Here is a 15090-nt window from a genome sequence, read left to right on the forward strand (position 1 = left end):
AAGAAAAGTCGCTTGCCAGCCTCATCCTCCAAACATACACTCTTGAGGCTATTCCTTGGAACATATTGTCTCCAGACATCACAGAACTGGGTATTGAGGCTTCTGTGTTGTTTTGGGTATTCACTAAAAACAGATTGACTAAAAACCCCCTCCCCCAACAAGCAACCCCCCCACACCTCACCCCTCCCCCCCCTTTTTTTAAGCAATGCTTTGTTGTGCTAAAACTAGTTGGACGAGTTAGGGTGTTTCTGCTGCTACCGAGGCTCTGGCCAATGGAACCCGATCCACCCCGCTGTGCGTAAGCGCGCAATTAAGGATTTAACCAAGGCAGTGCTGCGTCCCAGCCAGCAGTCAGCCTGCCGGAGACACAGCGTCCAGGACTCCCAGCCTCCTCCTCGCCGCCGCCGCCGCCGCCGCCTCCTCCTTCTCTCCTCCTCCTCCTCTTCCTCCTCCTCCCTCGCTCCCACAGCCATGTCTGCTTAGACCAGCGCAGCCCACAAGCCGACTCGGGCAGCAATCGCCGCCACAGCAGCAAGGACAGCGGCCGCGTCCTGTGAGCGATGACAGGAGTGTTTGACAGAAGGGTCCCCAGCATCCGATCCGGCGACTTCCAAGCTCCGTTCCAGACGTCTGCAGCCATGCACCACCCGTCTCAGGAATCGCCAACTTTGCCCGAGTCGTCAGCCACAGATTCCGACTACTACAGCCCCACGGGGGGACCCCCACACGGCTACTGCTCTCCTACCTCCGCTTCCTATGGAAAAGCGCTCAACCCCTACCAGTACCAGTACCACGGCGTGAACGGCTCGGCCGGGAGCTACCCCGCCAAGGCTTACGCTGACTACAGCTACGCCAGCCCCTACCACCAGTACGGCGGCGCCTACAACCGCGTCCCAAGCACCACCAGCCAGCCAGGTACGGAGCAAGGGCGGGAGGCAGACACAGTGGAGGACCAGCCCTCCAGGGGTGAGAGATCGGGGGTAGTAGATGGGGGAGACTTGTGGCCAACTGCAACAGAGGACACCCGCGGCAAAAAGCGATGGGGGGGGGTAGCTGGACTGCAAATGAGAAAGCCCCTCCGGGCTTTAGGGAGTGATTTAGGGAGTCTTAGTGGAGGAACCCTGCAGAGGTTGAGACTAGAGTCTCCCCTCCTGCACCCCTGGGGTCCCCCAGCCGCTGGATTCTAAGCTTGCCAGACCAGAAATCCCTCTAGGCTGGAAAGAGGGTGGGAATGAAGAGAAGAATTGAGCAGCCCCAATGGTGTTTGCGTAATAAAAGGGAGATTAGTTGGAATTTTTAGTGAGCTTGCTGAGTTGGAGCAAGTAAGAGTGGTAGGCTGACTCAAAGACTCCTTCGGGATTAACGTGGGGACTGCCACCGGTCGGCCGGTGCCTGGAATCGCGCGGTTTGGAGTTGGGGGGTTGGGGAGCCGTAGTCTACACTAGAGGAGCTAGCCCTGAGCCTCTGCGAGTTACCCGAGGCATTCCCAAAGACAAAAGGCCACGTAAAGGTGGAGGAGGGTTGCTGAAAGGTCACGACGCTGGGGGAATTTTTCCCCTCCCTCCATCTTCATAGATGCCTAACATTGATCTCCCACCTCCTTCTTTTTGTCCACTTGGAAACTTATTTGCAGAGTTTAAAGGGTTAGTGAGCTTGGGCGGTTAAAGCGAGGCATGAGGTCTCGGTGGAGAGATTTTACTGGTAGAGTTTGATCTCTCCCCACCAGCACATTAATAAGTCTGCTAATATTAGCATCCCCTACTCTGGCGGAGTGGAGACCGCAGCCTTCATCCTCCACCCTTCCTCTCCCAGGAGCTGGACACACACACACACACACACACACACACACACACACACACACACACACCATATACACACAGCTCTCCACCCCCTTCCAGACATGTAGTACTTTGGGAGAAAGGGACTTGTGGCCACAGGGCATGTTTATAAAACACTGGTTCACAAAGTCGCCCCCTACCCCTGCCGCAGTCTTCATTTATGACAGTGAGAAATTCATCCAGACTTGCCTCCCCTTTGCTACGAAAACACCCCCCCACCACACACACACACACACACACACACACACACACACACACTGATTCCTTTTGAACGTGTGACTCTTGTTGAACTTTAAAAGAGAGTTCGTCCCTTTCACTGTCTATATTTTGTGCATAACTAGATTTTTTTTTTGCCAAGAACATATTAAGTCTATTTGTAAAAGAAACCAGACACATCTGTGCTCTCGCAGATCTGCAGTGAGATTGTGGGGCTGCATAATCGGCTCTCTGTCTGCAGCGGCCCCGACCGCTTGCTGCTGAAGTGAGGGAACAGTTTGCTTATGGGTCTTTGAACTTTGGAGACCTCGGTTAGCATCTTCCCTGCCCCGGAGACTGGCCTCTGCGGGCGCCCGATCGGACAACGACAGAAGCGGGATCGCTGTCCCGGGGAAGGGGGGGGGTGCTCCTCGCTTGAAACCCTGGGAGGGACTGGAGCACCGGATGGCTGCCACAAAAACTAGGAGTCCCCGAAGGACTGAATTCCGGACAAACCTGAATGAACACAGTAGGAATTAATTAGACTGCTTGGGTCTCTCACGATTTGAGGACGGGGCAAATTTCTCAGGTTTGGGAGGAAAATCAAAGGTAGTGGTATGGGGAAACGAGAGTCAAGACTAGAAGTCTAAGACACATCTCCAAGATTGTATTTGAAGGCCTTTCAGGAAAGGGAGCGCTGTCTCCTGACAATCTCTAACCTAGTGTGTTTTGATTATTCAGAAAAAGAAGTAGCCGAGCCCGAGGTGAGGATGGTGAATGGCAAACCAAAGAAAGTTCGTAAACCCAGGACTATTTATTCCAGCTTTCAGCTGGCCGCGTTACAGAGAAGGTTTCAGAAGACTCAGTACCTCGCCCTGCCGGAACGCGCCGAGCTGGCTGCCTCGCTGGGACTGACGCAAACACAGGTAAAGCCGGGTTCCAGCCCCACCTTGCCTGCGAGCCTGGCAGGGCCCTCGCGGTTCCGTCCCAAGAGAAAGACGCCAATCCCTGCGCCTTTCCCTCCGCTAGTCAGGTTTGCAGTCTCCGACGTGGGGACAGTGAGCCCTGAATTCGTCGTCCGTCCGTCCGTCCCGAGACCTGCCCCTAAACCGGGGCTCTTGGGGGGTGGGGAAGCCGGGAGAGGGTGGGCATTTCCAGGATGGTGTGGAGACCCTGGTTTCCTTACACACATCCCACCACCAGCACGCGAAGCCTTGAGTAGGAACGCATGGCGTCAGGCCACGCTGAGGCCCAGAACGACGCCTCGGGCCCGAGACACTTGAAGGGTCTCGCCCAGATGCAGCAGCTTTAGGCGGCGGCAGCTGGAGGGTCGCGAGGTGGGGGGCGCTGTTGGACGGGGAAATCTTCCCTCCGCCCCCACTACAACCACCGGCTGGGGCCCGGGGAGGCACAAAGAATGTTGAAGTCACCGCCCTGAGCTGCAGGCGCATTTGGGCCCCACCGAGCTGAGCCGATTGAAGGGACTGCAGGAGGAGGTTGGGAAATCGCACCTTCCTCCGGACACCCGTGCGTGCCTGGCCGGGGCGCACGTCCCGGCTCCGGAGGGCTCAGGCCAGGGTGGGGGAGATAGATCGCCACCAGCTCACGGTTCCTTGAGCCCGCTCAGCCCCACGAGCGCGGACTTTTTACGCACCCAGACTGAGCTCGCCCTTCCCCCATTCCCACCCACAGCCGGAACAAAAGACAAAGCCTAGGGGTCGCACCTTTGCCTCTGGCGGGTGCTGACCGAGCCCACCACCAGGACGCCTTCTAGGGCTGGCGCTCCTCGCTTTTCCCCCTCGCCATTGGTGGCCAGGGCTTGGAAGATGCCTCCCGTTCAATCGCTGCCCCGGGGAAGGCGCGGGCGACCTCCGAGTGTCCCGGTAACGTGTACCTTTGTTCCCCCCTCCCCTCCCCACTCAGGTGAAAATCTGGTTTCAGAACAAAAGATCCAAGATCAAGAAGATCATGAAAAACGGGGAGATGCCCCCGGAGCACAGTCCCAGCTCCAGCGACCCCATGGCATGTAATTCGCCGCAGTCTCCAGCGGTGTGGGAACCCCAGGGCTCTTCCCGTTCCCTCAGCCACCACCCTCATGCCCACCCTCCGACCTCCAACCAGTCCCCAGCGTCCAGCTACTTGGAGAACTCAGCTTCCTGGTACCCAAGCGCGACCAGTTCAATCAATTCCCACCTGCCGCCGCCTGGCTCTTTACAGCACCCGCTGGCGCTGGCCTCTGGGACTCTCTATTAGATGAGCTGCTCTCTTTCGCTCTCTTTTTTTGGGGGACTACTGTGTTTGGCCATTTTTAAAAAATCATAAAGAAAAGAATTCATTTGGGGAAGTTTGGAAAATGGAAACAAAAACGATTCATGTGTAAAGCTCTCTTTTTTGCATGTAAGTTATTGCATTTCAAAGGACTTCCCCCCATCCGTTTTTTTTTTTAACCAACGAACTTTTTTTGCGCAACTGTGGACACTATCAATGGTGCCTTGAAATCTATGACCTCAACTTTTCAAAAGACTTTTTTCAATGTTATTTTAACCGTGTAAATAAGTGTAGATAGAGGAATTAAACTGTATATTCTGGATAAATAAAATTATTTCGACCATGAAAGCAGAATAACTGGCTAGTGAAATTTTATGCAGGAAATTTAAAAAAAAGACATGCTCTGCTGGGATACTAGGCAAAAAGGCATACTGGAGTGGCTATGTATACAAATATATATGTTGGATACTGTATTTTATATATTTTTATAACATGTGTGGCTGTTTATAGTACTTTTATATGTATTTTGGGGTCTAACCATGAAAACCATTTAGATAATACTAAGTTCAAATCCAACTGTTTCAGGTGGAACATAGTAATAGAATATTAATACATCATTTCCACTCTGTGTGTGAGTAAGAAGACAACAGAAATCCCTCAGTAACTGCACTGAATTCTAAGCTCAAAGCAATTATGGTGGAGAAACCCCCCCCCCATCAGCCTGTGTATTGCCAGAGCAATTAGACAAATTATACTCTTTTTAAAGGGAGCTTCCAGAGATGGGGGGGGAGAGAGAAAGAAAGAAACAGAGAGGGGGAAGGAAGGAAGAGAAAGAGAGAAAGGAGGGAGAAAGAGAAAGAGAAAGGAAGAGGGAAAGAGAAAGAAAAAAAGAAAAGAAAAGAAAAAGAAATGTCCTCTCTCTCCTATTATTCTCCTTTTTTAAAACTAAACTCTTTGCAGCATGGCAAATGGTATGCAGCTTTAGAATCCTTATATGTACTATTATAAATTTTACCAAGTTCTCTCAGAGCTGGGAAAATCACCACAGAAACAACGGTGGATTTATATCAATAGGCCACTCAAGGAATAGTGTGTGTGTGTGCGCGCCAAGAAAAGGAAGTTCTGTGAGGAGAAAAGAAAGGAAGGTATTAACTCTGTATTTTTTATTTCATGTGAAATAAGCTTATATATATATACACATATATATATAATTCCCCAGTTTGCTTTTACATAAAACAGTTGGCAAAGATCAATTCTAAACTACGGGAAATAGAATCTGCTTGCTGAGATTTCTTCTTTGTTAAGCTTTCCATTGGACAGACATGAAGGGCTTGAAGGCAGTATGGCCTATGCCTCATCTTTTCACATTTCAGCATATAGCTATCCATAGTATAAGCAGATCTTAAACTTAGGTTCAGAGCTGTGGAACCAGGCATGAGTTGTAGCTGTCCTTCTGGCTAGCTTTCCGGCTAGTTTTCCTTAAGTCAGCCTCAGTATATTTCCTTAGGATACCAAGAGAACTCCTGTGTTGGAAATTACAAGATGCATGAGAAATATTTTACAGCTAGGAAGTCAGCAGCAATAAAAGTGACAAAAGAGGCTTCATAAGGGAGGGGGATTAGAACATAAAAAATTACATCCTGTCATCTGGGGATTTCTGTAAAGGTTCTTCCAGGGTGGGGAGACAAGACCTGAAAAGGCACGCTGTGTGCCTGGAGGGGAATTTACCCCTGTTATCCTCTTCCTCTCTCTCTCTCTCTCTCTCTCTCTCTCTCTCTCTCTCTCTACTATTCTGTTCTCCCTGTTCTATTCCCTGTATTTCTTCCTGCATTTTCTTTCCTCTTCAGAAGAGACTAGAAGCATCCATTTTGGAACGGTTGAACTTTGGGAAGTCGGTTCATGCCTGGTCTATGATCAGCACATGGGTGGGTGGATGGGGGGAACTGCCAACCCCTCCTACTTCCTCAACAGGGGAGCCTCATCATCTTGCTATATTCCCCGTCCTCCACCGACTCCAGTAGTCCAGAAGTGCTGAAAGGCTAGGAGCTCTGGGAGAGGGCAATGGAGAAAACAGGCACATTGTTTTATTTTCTGCACTGGCATAGAAGAGGAAGGTGAAAGAGATGAAGGTATCCATTTTCTTCTTTTCTTCCTTTGATTGCAAGGAGTTCGGCGCCTTCTGGCTACTCTAGCTGGGGGGAAATACCTCACGTGCGGTGTGCAAACTCTAGGCTTTCGGTCCTGCAGGTTCTTTCCCTGCCTCGGGGTGCAGTGTTTCAGAAGCCTGGTGGGGGTGGGGGCGCACCCACGGCTGGCACACCTCTCCACCCACAGATTGCCTAAGAGTTTCAAGAACGCGCTTAGAACATGCTATTTCCTCTTCTCTACATAAGAGGGCAGATTCCGCCCCCCACCCAGCTTTCCTTCACCTCCCAGCCCCCATTCCTGAAGGGAAAGGGGGCTCCCTCCACCACTTCCAATCACCAGGCGCTGCTGAGGGAAGGGCGGGTCTGGACTCTTGGCTGGGAAAAAGTGAGAAGCTCTTTTAATGATCACCCTCTACCCTTAGCTTTGACATTGTTAGGGACATTAAAACCTGGTTGCAGAGTGGCCAGGCCAAAGGAACGCTGATCCAGACTTGGACCCAAACTTAGATTCCTTCCCTTGTGCTAACCTCACTTGTTCCGCTCGCAGTAGGCCTCTTCTTGCGTGGTTTAATTTTTTTTTTAACTTGGTTCAGGAGCGGTGAACAAAAATATTCTGGCAAGTGAGTCCACCACGGGCTTTCCCTGGCACCACGGGGGTTCTCCCCAGGGAACTGAACTCCCCGCAGTCCCGCGCCTAAAGATGCAAAAATAACATCCTCAGCGAAGTCTAAAAATATCGGTGATGTGTTTTTTTTTTTTTGCACGCGCCTTCCCTCCCACCTTCCCACTTGTCCTCCATTGTTTCATCCAAGATCTAAGACATGGGTACCACTCCCCAGAATATTTTCAAACAGGCCGACCCCACTCTCCTGTCTACACTTTCCACCCTCCTTTGCCCAGCTCCAAGATTAATCAAGCCCACTTCAAGGTTAATGTTTTATTCAGTGGACTTACACACACACACACACACACACACACACACACACCCCACGACCTTTTGACCAACACCTACTCCATCTTCAGATCTCTTCACAAAGCCCAGGAGGTCCAGGGCACGCTGGCCAGCCTTGCCATTCCGTGTGCCCTGCCTCCCTGCCGGCTTCTCCAGTAGATCAGATAAATTAGCCTTTGTTTGAGGCTTGGGTTGGGCTAGGCGGATTTCTGCCCTTTTCCCCCCTTTTTTTTCCTGGCTGCCACCTCCTTGTGGGACAGCAGGCGGCCTGGGGATCCGGGAGAAGCCGCATTCCTGTGGGTGCCAGGCGGCTCCAGTGCTGAGCCACAGGGCCTGAGACACACACAGAGGAACCCGCAGACCTCGCTGCCCTTGATCTCCTTCAGGCTCTCTCGTCCTCCCTCCCATCGAGGAGGCATCCACGCGGGAGCCAGTCCACCCACACTCGAATCCACCCAGGGTTCTGTCTCGAATAGGAGCGCGTTGACCCACACAAAGATAAACTCGCACCCCCTCCCAGTGACACGGGCTAGCATCCCCCCCTCCCCCGCCCATGCCAGTCCTCTTTCTCCCGCCCCTTATCCCACAACCCTCAGACGCGCCGGCCAGCCTCCACTGGCTCCTTTGATCCCACCGGACGCCCCACGGCTAGCGACGTCCGGGCTGCAGGGTCCTGGGAGACACCCACAGCGCACCAAGGCCAGGCAGCGCTTGCAAACCCCCTCCCCCGCCCCCTACGTGGAGCTAGTGCGCAACGTAGCTCACTCGGGCCTTGACAGGGCTCAGCCTCCGCAGCTCCCTCTCCCGAAGCGCACGGGTTTCTCTAGAACACGAGCCCCGCTACTCTTCGGTTCAGGGCTTCCTTTATTGGGGCGGAGGTTGGGGGGGGAGGGGTGGTAAGGATCTTTAAGATCATTTAATCACCCCTGTTCCCTTACAACCCTTTGGATCGCGCGCCTCCCAATGGCCACTGGGATCTCGCCGAGCTAGAGCTCTCCAGCCCTCCTGGGGAGGCAATAGCACTTGGGCATCTCTGGGAAGTGCGCCGTGCCAAAGGGATCAGCTTGTGGTTACCCTTCTTCTCCACCCTTAAGCACGCCCCCACCCCGAGCGGATGGACAGAGGTTCCTGCCCACCCGGAGCTGGGGAGGGGGCTCGAGGCTTGCTCGGATAAGCTCCATCCCAGGTTACCCACAAACCTTGCACGCGGTACTTGGTTTCATAGCGAACTTTGGGCCTTGAAAATGGTTCAAATAGCAGTGGCACATGTGGGATTGGTTAAATCTTTTCTACACAGCCTCATCTCCCCCCCCCACCCCGCCCCTCCTGCTGCCCTTGGTGTTTTCTTTTGCCCAAGACAGGGTTGGGTGCTTCAGTTGTGCCAGGCAGAAAGTGTACATTGTATCTGCTGCCCGGGATATGGAGGGAGGGTTTATTTAAGGGAGGAGAAACCTTTCCTTTCAATCATCCAGGGCTGCCGACTGTAATGTAATAACCTATTTTATAGGTCAGGCTCTCGCCATGTAGATAGGAACTGGCGGAATTTACATGAATCTCTCTTGAAAGGAGATGAGAGTCCTGTTTTGTAGCAATTAAACGTTTCTGCTCTTTTGTTCGCTTGGACTTCGTATTTACTTCTAATTTATGGGGATCCAAAGGAGTCTTTTGCCAAAAGCACATGTATTATTGAGTCTGTTCCACATCCTAAACCAAGATTTATATAAAACCGTGAAATACCACACATTACGACCTTTCACCACAGGAAGGAAAAAATGGCTTCATAACATCATTCCACACACGCTCAGGCGGGCGCACGCGCGCGTGTGCACACACACACACTCCCTCCTGGTTTCGGTAACAATTCTCGGTGGAAATCCACCATACACAGTCTAGGTTTTTTTTTTTTTGAAGAAGTGGGTGGGGGTGAAGGATGGTAAACAGCTCCTAGGCTATGATTTATTTTAAAGCTTTTTTTTTTTTCCTCAAAAGGCGTGAAGACAGAAACTGCCACTGGGAGCTTATTGTCATCCAATGTCTATTTCTGCCACTTGCCATTTGCAAGGTGGGGATGGGGCGGGGGAGGCATGATATGGACTCAACTTTCATCTCTAAACAAGGGTCACTAAACAGGAGACATTTCATTATTGCCCTTAAATTCACAGGAGCTAGAAAAGCCTGCTTGCCACCCTGCAGAGTGGCCCGGGCTGGGCAGCTCCTGAGTCTATAAGGTGGTGAAGAGGAGGGAGAATCATCACATACTGGCCTATGGGCTAGGAACGGTGCCTAGGAAATTTTCTGCACTCATAGTGGGAAAAAAATGGAACCCCCTGGGGCATATCAGAGCTCTAGATATCCTTAACCAGGAGGTCCCCACCAGGATCCAAAATTAAATTGGATCTTCAATAGGGTAGGATTCATCCTTCTAGGAGCAATAGCGAGAATCCCCAGAGGGCTTGGACTCTGGGACCTGAGCAGTCTCTTAGCATCTCTCCAGCTTTTCTCATTCTAACTCTCCCACCCAAGTCTCTTTGGTCCTCCCATATTTTAAAGAGAATGACCTTACTCTTTTAAGGTATATATTGTGAACTGTGGCAAAAGAAACAGCTAGACTGGTTTATCGGGGGAGGGGGACAGTATCAATTAATAAAAGTTAATGATGGGATTAAAAGCAATAGCTAGCCACGCTGATTAGAGAAGAAAGCCTCCCAGTTAGCTATATTTAATTAGCAACAATTAATACATTTTTTTTCTGCTGATATCCTCTAGGACACTCTATAGCTTTTTTTTCCACTGTGAAAGTGAGTAGAGAGATGGAATGCTGGAACATTTACAAGCACCCAGGGCGTTTTGCTCTGATGACAAGAGAGATTGCAAATTCATTTAAGAAAATGTTCATAAACAAGTGACAGACTGCACTCTAAGGCAGCTTTGAGGAAACAATGGTGAAACTGACAAATGTTCTTTACATCGTGGGAGGGACACTTTTTAAAAGTAGGGAAATGCTTTGGGGGTAAGGAGAAAGACAGGGAGTTAAAAAAGGAAGAAGAAAAAAAAATTCTGCCTCCAGGCAGCAGCAGACACAGCAGCCCTTGCAAACACATCAGCCCTGCTCTATTGAAGATTTGGACACGTAATGCTTCAGACCACTGATTTGCTATTTTCTTAATTCCCGCTCTTCTTTTTCCATATGAATCAAACAGTCTTTTGTCCTTCAGGGTTTGATTTGATCGCTACTGTTCACATTTCACTTTTGTATTTTCCTCTTCCTATACCATTACTCATTGAGTGCCCCGTGAAATTACAATCGTACATTTTCAACTCAGCAACCCATTTGCAGTGCAAAAATAGGGTCTAAATAATGGCTGAATTAGCCCTACTGGACAGTTTCAGATGTAACACTCTGTAATAATTATATTGCAGGCTGGATTAGGATGCTATTATCATAATCTGGACGTTTACAATTATCTGTAATTTGCAAAGATGCGCCAGGTCTTGATTACAGCAGTTTTTTTTTTTTTTGTATCACGCTAACCATCACTAAACAGTGACAGTAATAACAGCTAATTTTGCTGGCAATATAAGAGGTGCTGGGGTGTGCAAACAATTTCACACCTGGATGTGCTCACTCAACCAAGAATATAGAGAAAGAGCTTCTGCCCTGAGACTCAGAAAAATATTCTCCTGTGCTTCGGTTCAGTATAGATTTCTAGACTCTGGTCATTGCTTAAGAGATATTCACTGGGGTAAGTTTTTATTTCTTGAATACTTCAAGGCACAGTCTCTATGTTATCTCTTCTCACACTTTTCAAGCTATGTTTGTTGCTGTACATTACGTAGATTACAACTTTGCTTTATATGTTTGCTTTCTTCTACTGCTAACGAGTTGTTCTGATGAGTAAAATGATTTTCATGAGAATGGGATTGTTGAGAGCCTGATTTGTCTGTATTGCCTTTGGTGCGGCTGTTATGTTCAGTGAAGCTTGTGACTGGAGACTGAGGAAAGGACCAGGTTTCTGTAAGGTTGTGGAGAGATCCTGAGGTTCCAAGTTAAAAATCTATTTGAAATTTTTATTCACAACTGCTCCTAGGTGAATCCATTGAGATCTAGTTGGGACCATGAGTTTAGGTGCAACACTACTTTAGAATTACAGGTATGCTGACCTTTGCAAATGCAAGTGTAGTTTGAATCTTTGCACTTCTCAGCCCCTTAGGCACCTTTCCTTTAGTTGTGGGAAAGCTACAGAACAACTGGCATCTGAAACTCTGCTGTCAAGTCTGCTGTAAAGGGCCTTTCCCTCAAAGTATATTGGGGGGGGCATGAAGGGGGAGCATTCAAATCTTGAAATTTATGACCTTCTTAACCCAAATGCTGCCACCCTAGAGTTGGAAGGGCATGATTGGCTGGGATGCAGAATGGAAATGTAGAGCCATGGAACCTATCTGGTTTAGGAAGACTGGCCAAGGAAGACTAGCACTGAATGGTAAAGTTCTATCTATAGATGACGCTGTTTCCTGATTCTGAGGGCATTATAAGCAGCAAGAAATGTTAAATGTAAAAACCTGAGTAATTTTTTGCTTTCTCCCTCCCACTGCAGAAAAGCCTTTCTTCAGTGGCTGTAACATTTGGTCTAAGTTATGTCAAAGGATAATGAGATGCTTATTGGTACCTAGGAAAAATTGTCTCCATCACTCTTACACACCTTATCTCACACCTATTGTTCTCTCTGTGTGTCTCTCTCTGTCCTTCTCTCCCTCTCTCTGTTTTAAGAAGGGGAATAAGGTGGGAATTTGGCTTTGGAACAGGAGCTCAGCAACCTCCTAGGAAGTTTGGATGTGAGGAGGTATAGTAAAGCAACCAGACTGGGCAACTGGGCTATGCCCTTTGCCACACCCCTCCTACCAGTCTCTCTCTCTCTCTCTCTCTCTCTCTCTCTCTCTCTCTCAGTTTACTGTGGGGTCAATACATTCTACATTCTAAAGAGTGAAAATATTAACCCTTAAGTTTCAGAGGATCCAGAGGAAGCCCAGCTCCAAGGACAGTTCTAGGGGGACTTGGTTGAATTTGTTCCATTAAGTCCATGTTAGGGTATTGAAAACATCCTACAGATGTATCCACAACACCTCCAATATATAAACATACATGTGATACATTTGCTGGATTTCAGAATTCTATGCATTTACAGTGGTTTGGTATATATCTGGTGCATTAAAAAAAATAGTGTTGGTTTCGATGTATGGTAGCTTTCCCTCTAACGTAATTTGAATAATTCAGCAAAGCCCCACTACCAGCTGTACTTCTGCAGCCTCTTCTATTCTTTTCAGCATTATAATTTTGGTTAATTTTCAATTTTAGGTCCTACGTCTCTGCAATTTGTGTATGAATAACAGAATAATTTCCCTCTTTTGTTTCGCCTTTCCTGTTCCTGAATCTAAATAAAGATGGCTTTTTAGTATTAAAAGTGGAAGAAAATTACAGGTAATTATCTTTGACGGTAAAAACGCTGTAATCAGCGGGCTACATGAAAAATTACTCTAATTATGGCTGCATTTAAGAGAATGGAAAAAAACCTTCTTGTGGATAAAAACCTTAAATTGTCCCCAATGTCTGCTTCAAATTGGATGGCACTGCAGCTGGAGGCTTTGTTCAGAATTGATCCTGGGGAGCTACGAACCCAAAGTTTCACAGTAGGAAGGGGGAAAAAAGAAAAGAAAACATTTTTCCTAATGTAACAATGCGAATGCTAGAAAATGACAAGACTGATCGGTTTTAAACCATTCTGAAGACTGACTGAGCGTGGAAGTTGCTCAACAAAAAAAGGAACGGGTATATTGGTAAGTAGTCTTTGCTTTGTGTCTAATTATAGTGACTGTCCTTTTGCACAACTGTATGTCGCTGTCATTATATGGAGCACTCTGAGTATCTCTATTGACTTCTGATAAATGGCTCAGTGGTTTCAGGGTTCATAATTTGAAGGATGCCCAGGTCTGTAGCCATTAATTCTCACAGTATGGGGCTTCCTGCTTGTATGACGAAAGGACTTTTCATTTTCTTTATTTCTTTGCTTTCCACAAGATCGGAAGGATGTGTTTCTTCCAGGATAGGACATTTTTCTATCTAGCTAGCTTGTGATGGGTTTCAAATAGTGAGGAGGCAGAAATTGTTCATTTTGCTTGTTTTCTGTTTTTAAATCTCTTTCCTCTTTTTATGCTAAAGGAAAAAAAAAACTGCTTCCAAAGACAAATACAGCTGTATTGTTTTGGGGCTGGGAAAAGGGAAAAGGACCATCTCAGTTCAGCAATAGAAACTACCTGCTATCTAGAGGTTAATGTGAGGCTAGATCATTCTAGTGTTTAAACATATAAATGTGTGGATATTACAATAAAAATTCAATATTGAAAGGAAGCTCAGAAAACATCTATGGTTAATATTAAAGTAATATTAAAGACAAAGGCTAGTAGTGTAGACTGACATCTTTACAAGCATTTGATATTTGTATTTAGGGCTTCCCATATTAGGAAATAGGAATTATTTAGAAAATATAATGAGAGGGAGGAGGGAAGGGGAGAGAGACAGAGACAAACAGAGAAATATACAGGACACTCAGAGCGCTTTGTGGCTTTTACTCCATATATGAAAGAAGACAAAAACATACAAAGTATATATACAACTAAAATTCAACAATATATACAGAAATGTTGCTCGATATAAACGTCCCTATTAGCTTAGTGAATGCCACCAATTCACCCATGTAAGGTGTCAAAGCAATAGAATGGTGATGTTGGTTGCTTCCTCTGTCTTTTTGGATTCCAGTTCAGGGTTTGGGGTAGGGTAGAAAAAGAGCATTTTTCTTGTTGTTGTTTGTTTGTATTTTAAAATGAATCTTCATTCATGGTCATTGCATTGCATTTTGAAACATGCAGCGGTCTAATTTTACAGCGGATTTTCCTTTTTCTTTAGAAAAGGCCTGTTATGTGAGGGATTTTTTCATTCTTTTTTTCTTTTTCTTTTCTTTTTTGTGTCAGTTTAGGGTTGGTAAATAAAAATACAGGAGTCCGAAAGGCTTCTTTCCTCATGTAATGTCTTAAGCTCATTAAACAAGTAAAAATGCTGCCATGTTTGTGCAGATTCTTCTGGTGGGAAGGGGGAATGTCTTTTTTTTTAAAGTCATTTTGATGGATATTCCTAAAGAGAAGAGGAGGCTCAGAGTGTGGATCTCAAGGGGTAAGGGAAAATATCCTTACAGGGAGGAGTTCCCAAAATGCTGTCACATTCTCTCTCTCTCTCTCTCTCTCTCTCTCTCTCTCTCTCTCTCTCTCTCTCTCACACACACACACACACACACACACACACACACATTCTCTCCCACTGTCTCTCTCAGATACATGATTAGCTACTAAGATTGTTCAAGGAAAGGGTAGGAAAAGGGGAAAAGAAAGAAGTAGGAAGGAAAGAGGAAAGGAAGAAGAAATAAAATGGAGGAAAGGTAAGTAGGTATAAAAAATTAGTTAATAGTGAGAAAAAGAGAGAGGGGGAGAAAGAAAGGGAGAGAAAAGAGAGAGCCCAGCTGGCTTCTGGCCACACGCACGAGTTCTCCGAACCTGCTCCTTCGGCTCGGTTTGGCAGATGCAAACAAGTACGGATCCTCCTTGTCTTGTTCAGATGTTCCCCTAGGGAGTTCCCTCAGACAAC

General features: G+C 47.5%; 1 protein-coding gene across 2 annotated transcripts; it reads left to right on the forward strand.

Moving 5' to 3' along the window:
- The first annotated feature begins 346 nt into the window (after window positions 1-346).
- Window positions 347-4649, forward strand: Dlx5 (distal-less homeobox 5). Of its 2 annotated transcripts, none has more exons than XM_013035863.1 (3): window positions 347-915; window positions 2775-2959; window positions 3957-4649. In XM_013035863.1, the coding sequence occupies exons 1-3, from the start codon at window positions 561-563 to the stop codon at window positions 4284-4286; spliced, it is 870 nt and encodes a 289-aa protein (XP_012891317.1). In that variant the 5' UTR covers window positions 347-560; the 3' UTR covers window positions 4287-4649. The 2 variants fall into 2 exon arrangements, with proteins under 2 accessions (XP_012891317.1, XP_012891318.1); XM_013035864.1 differs by having other exon boundaries at window positions 364-915; window positions 2857-2959.
- Window positions 4650-15090: the final 10441 nt, after the last annotated feature.

Source organism: Dipodomys ordii, unplaced genomic scaffold (assembly GCF_000151885.1).
Source record: "Dipodomys ordii isolate 6190 unplaced genomic scaffold, Dord_2.0 Scaffold227, whole genome shotgun sequence".
Taxonomy (NCBI): Eukaryota; Metazoa; Chordata; class Mammalia; order Rodentia; family Heteromyidae; genus Dipodomys; species Dipodomys ordii.

Excerpts from the sequence above, each read along its gene's own strand:
- Dlx5 (XM_013035863.1), top strand. The coding sequence starts at position 561 with ATGACAGGAGTGTTTGACAGAAGGGTCCCCAGCATCCGATCCGGCGAC. Across the intron at positions 916-2,774 it reads AAGCACCACCAGCCAGCCAG|AAAAAGAAGTAGCCGAGCCC; the intron begins GTACGGAGCAAG and ends TTGATTATTCAG. Across the intron at positions 2,960-3,956 it reads TGGGACTGACGCAAACACAG|GTGAAAATCTGGTTTCAGAA; the intron begins GTAAAGCCGGGT and ends CTCCCCACTCAG.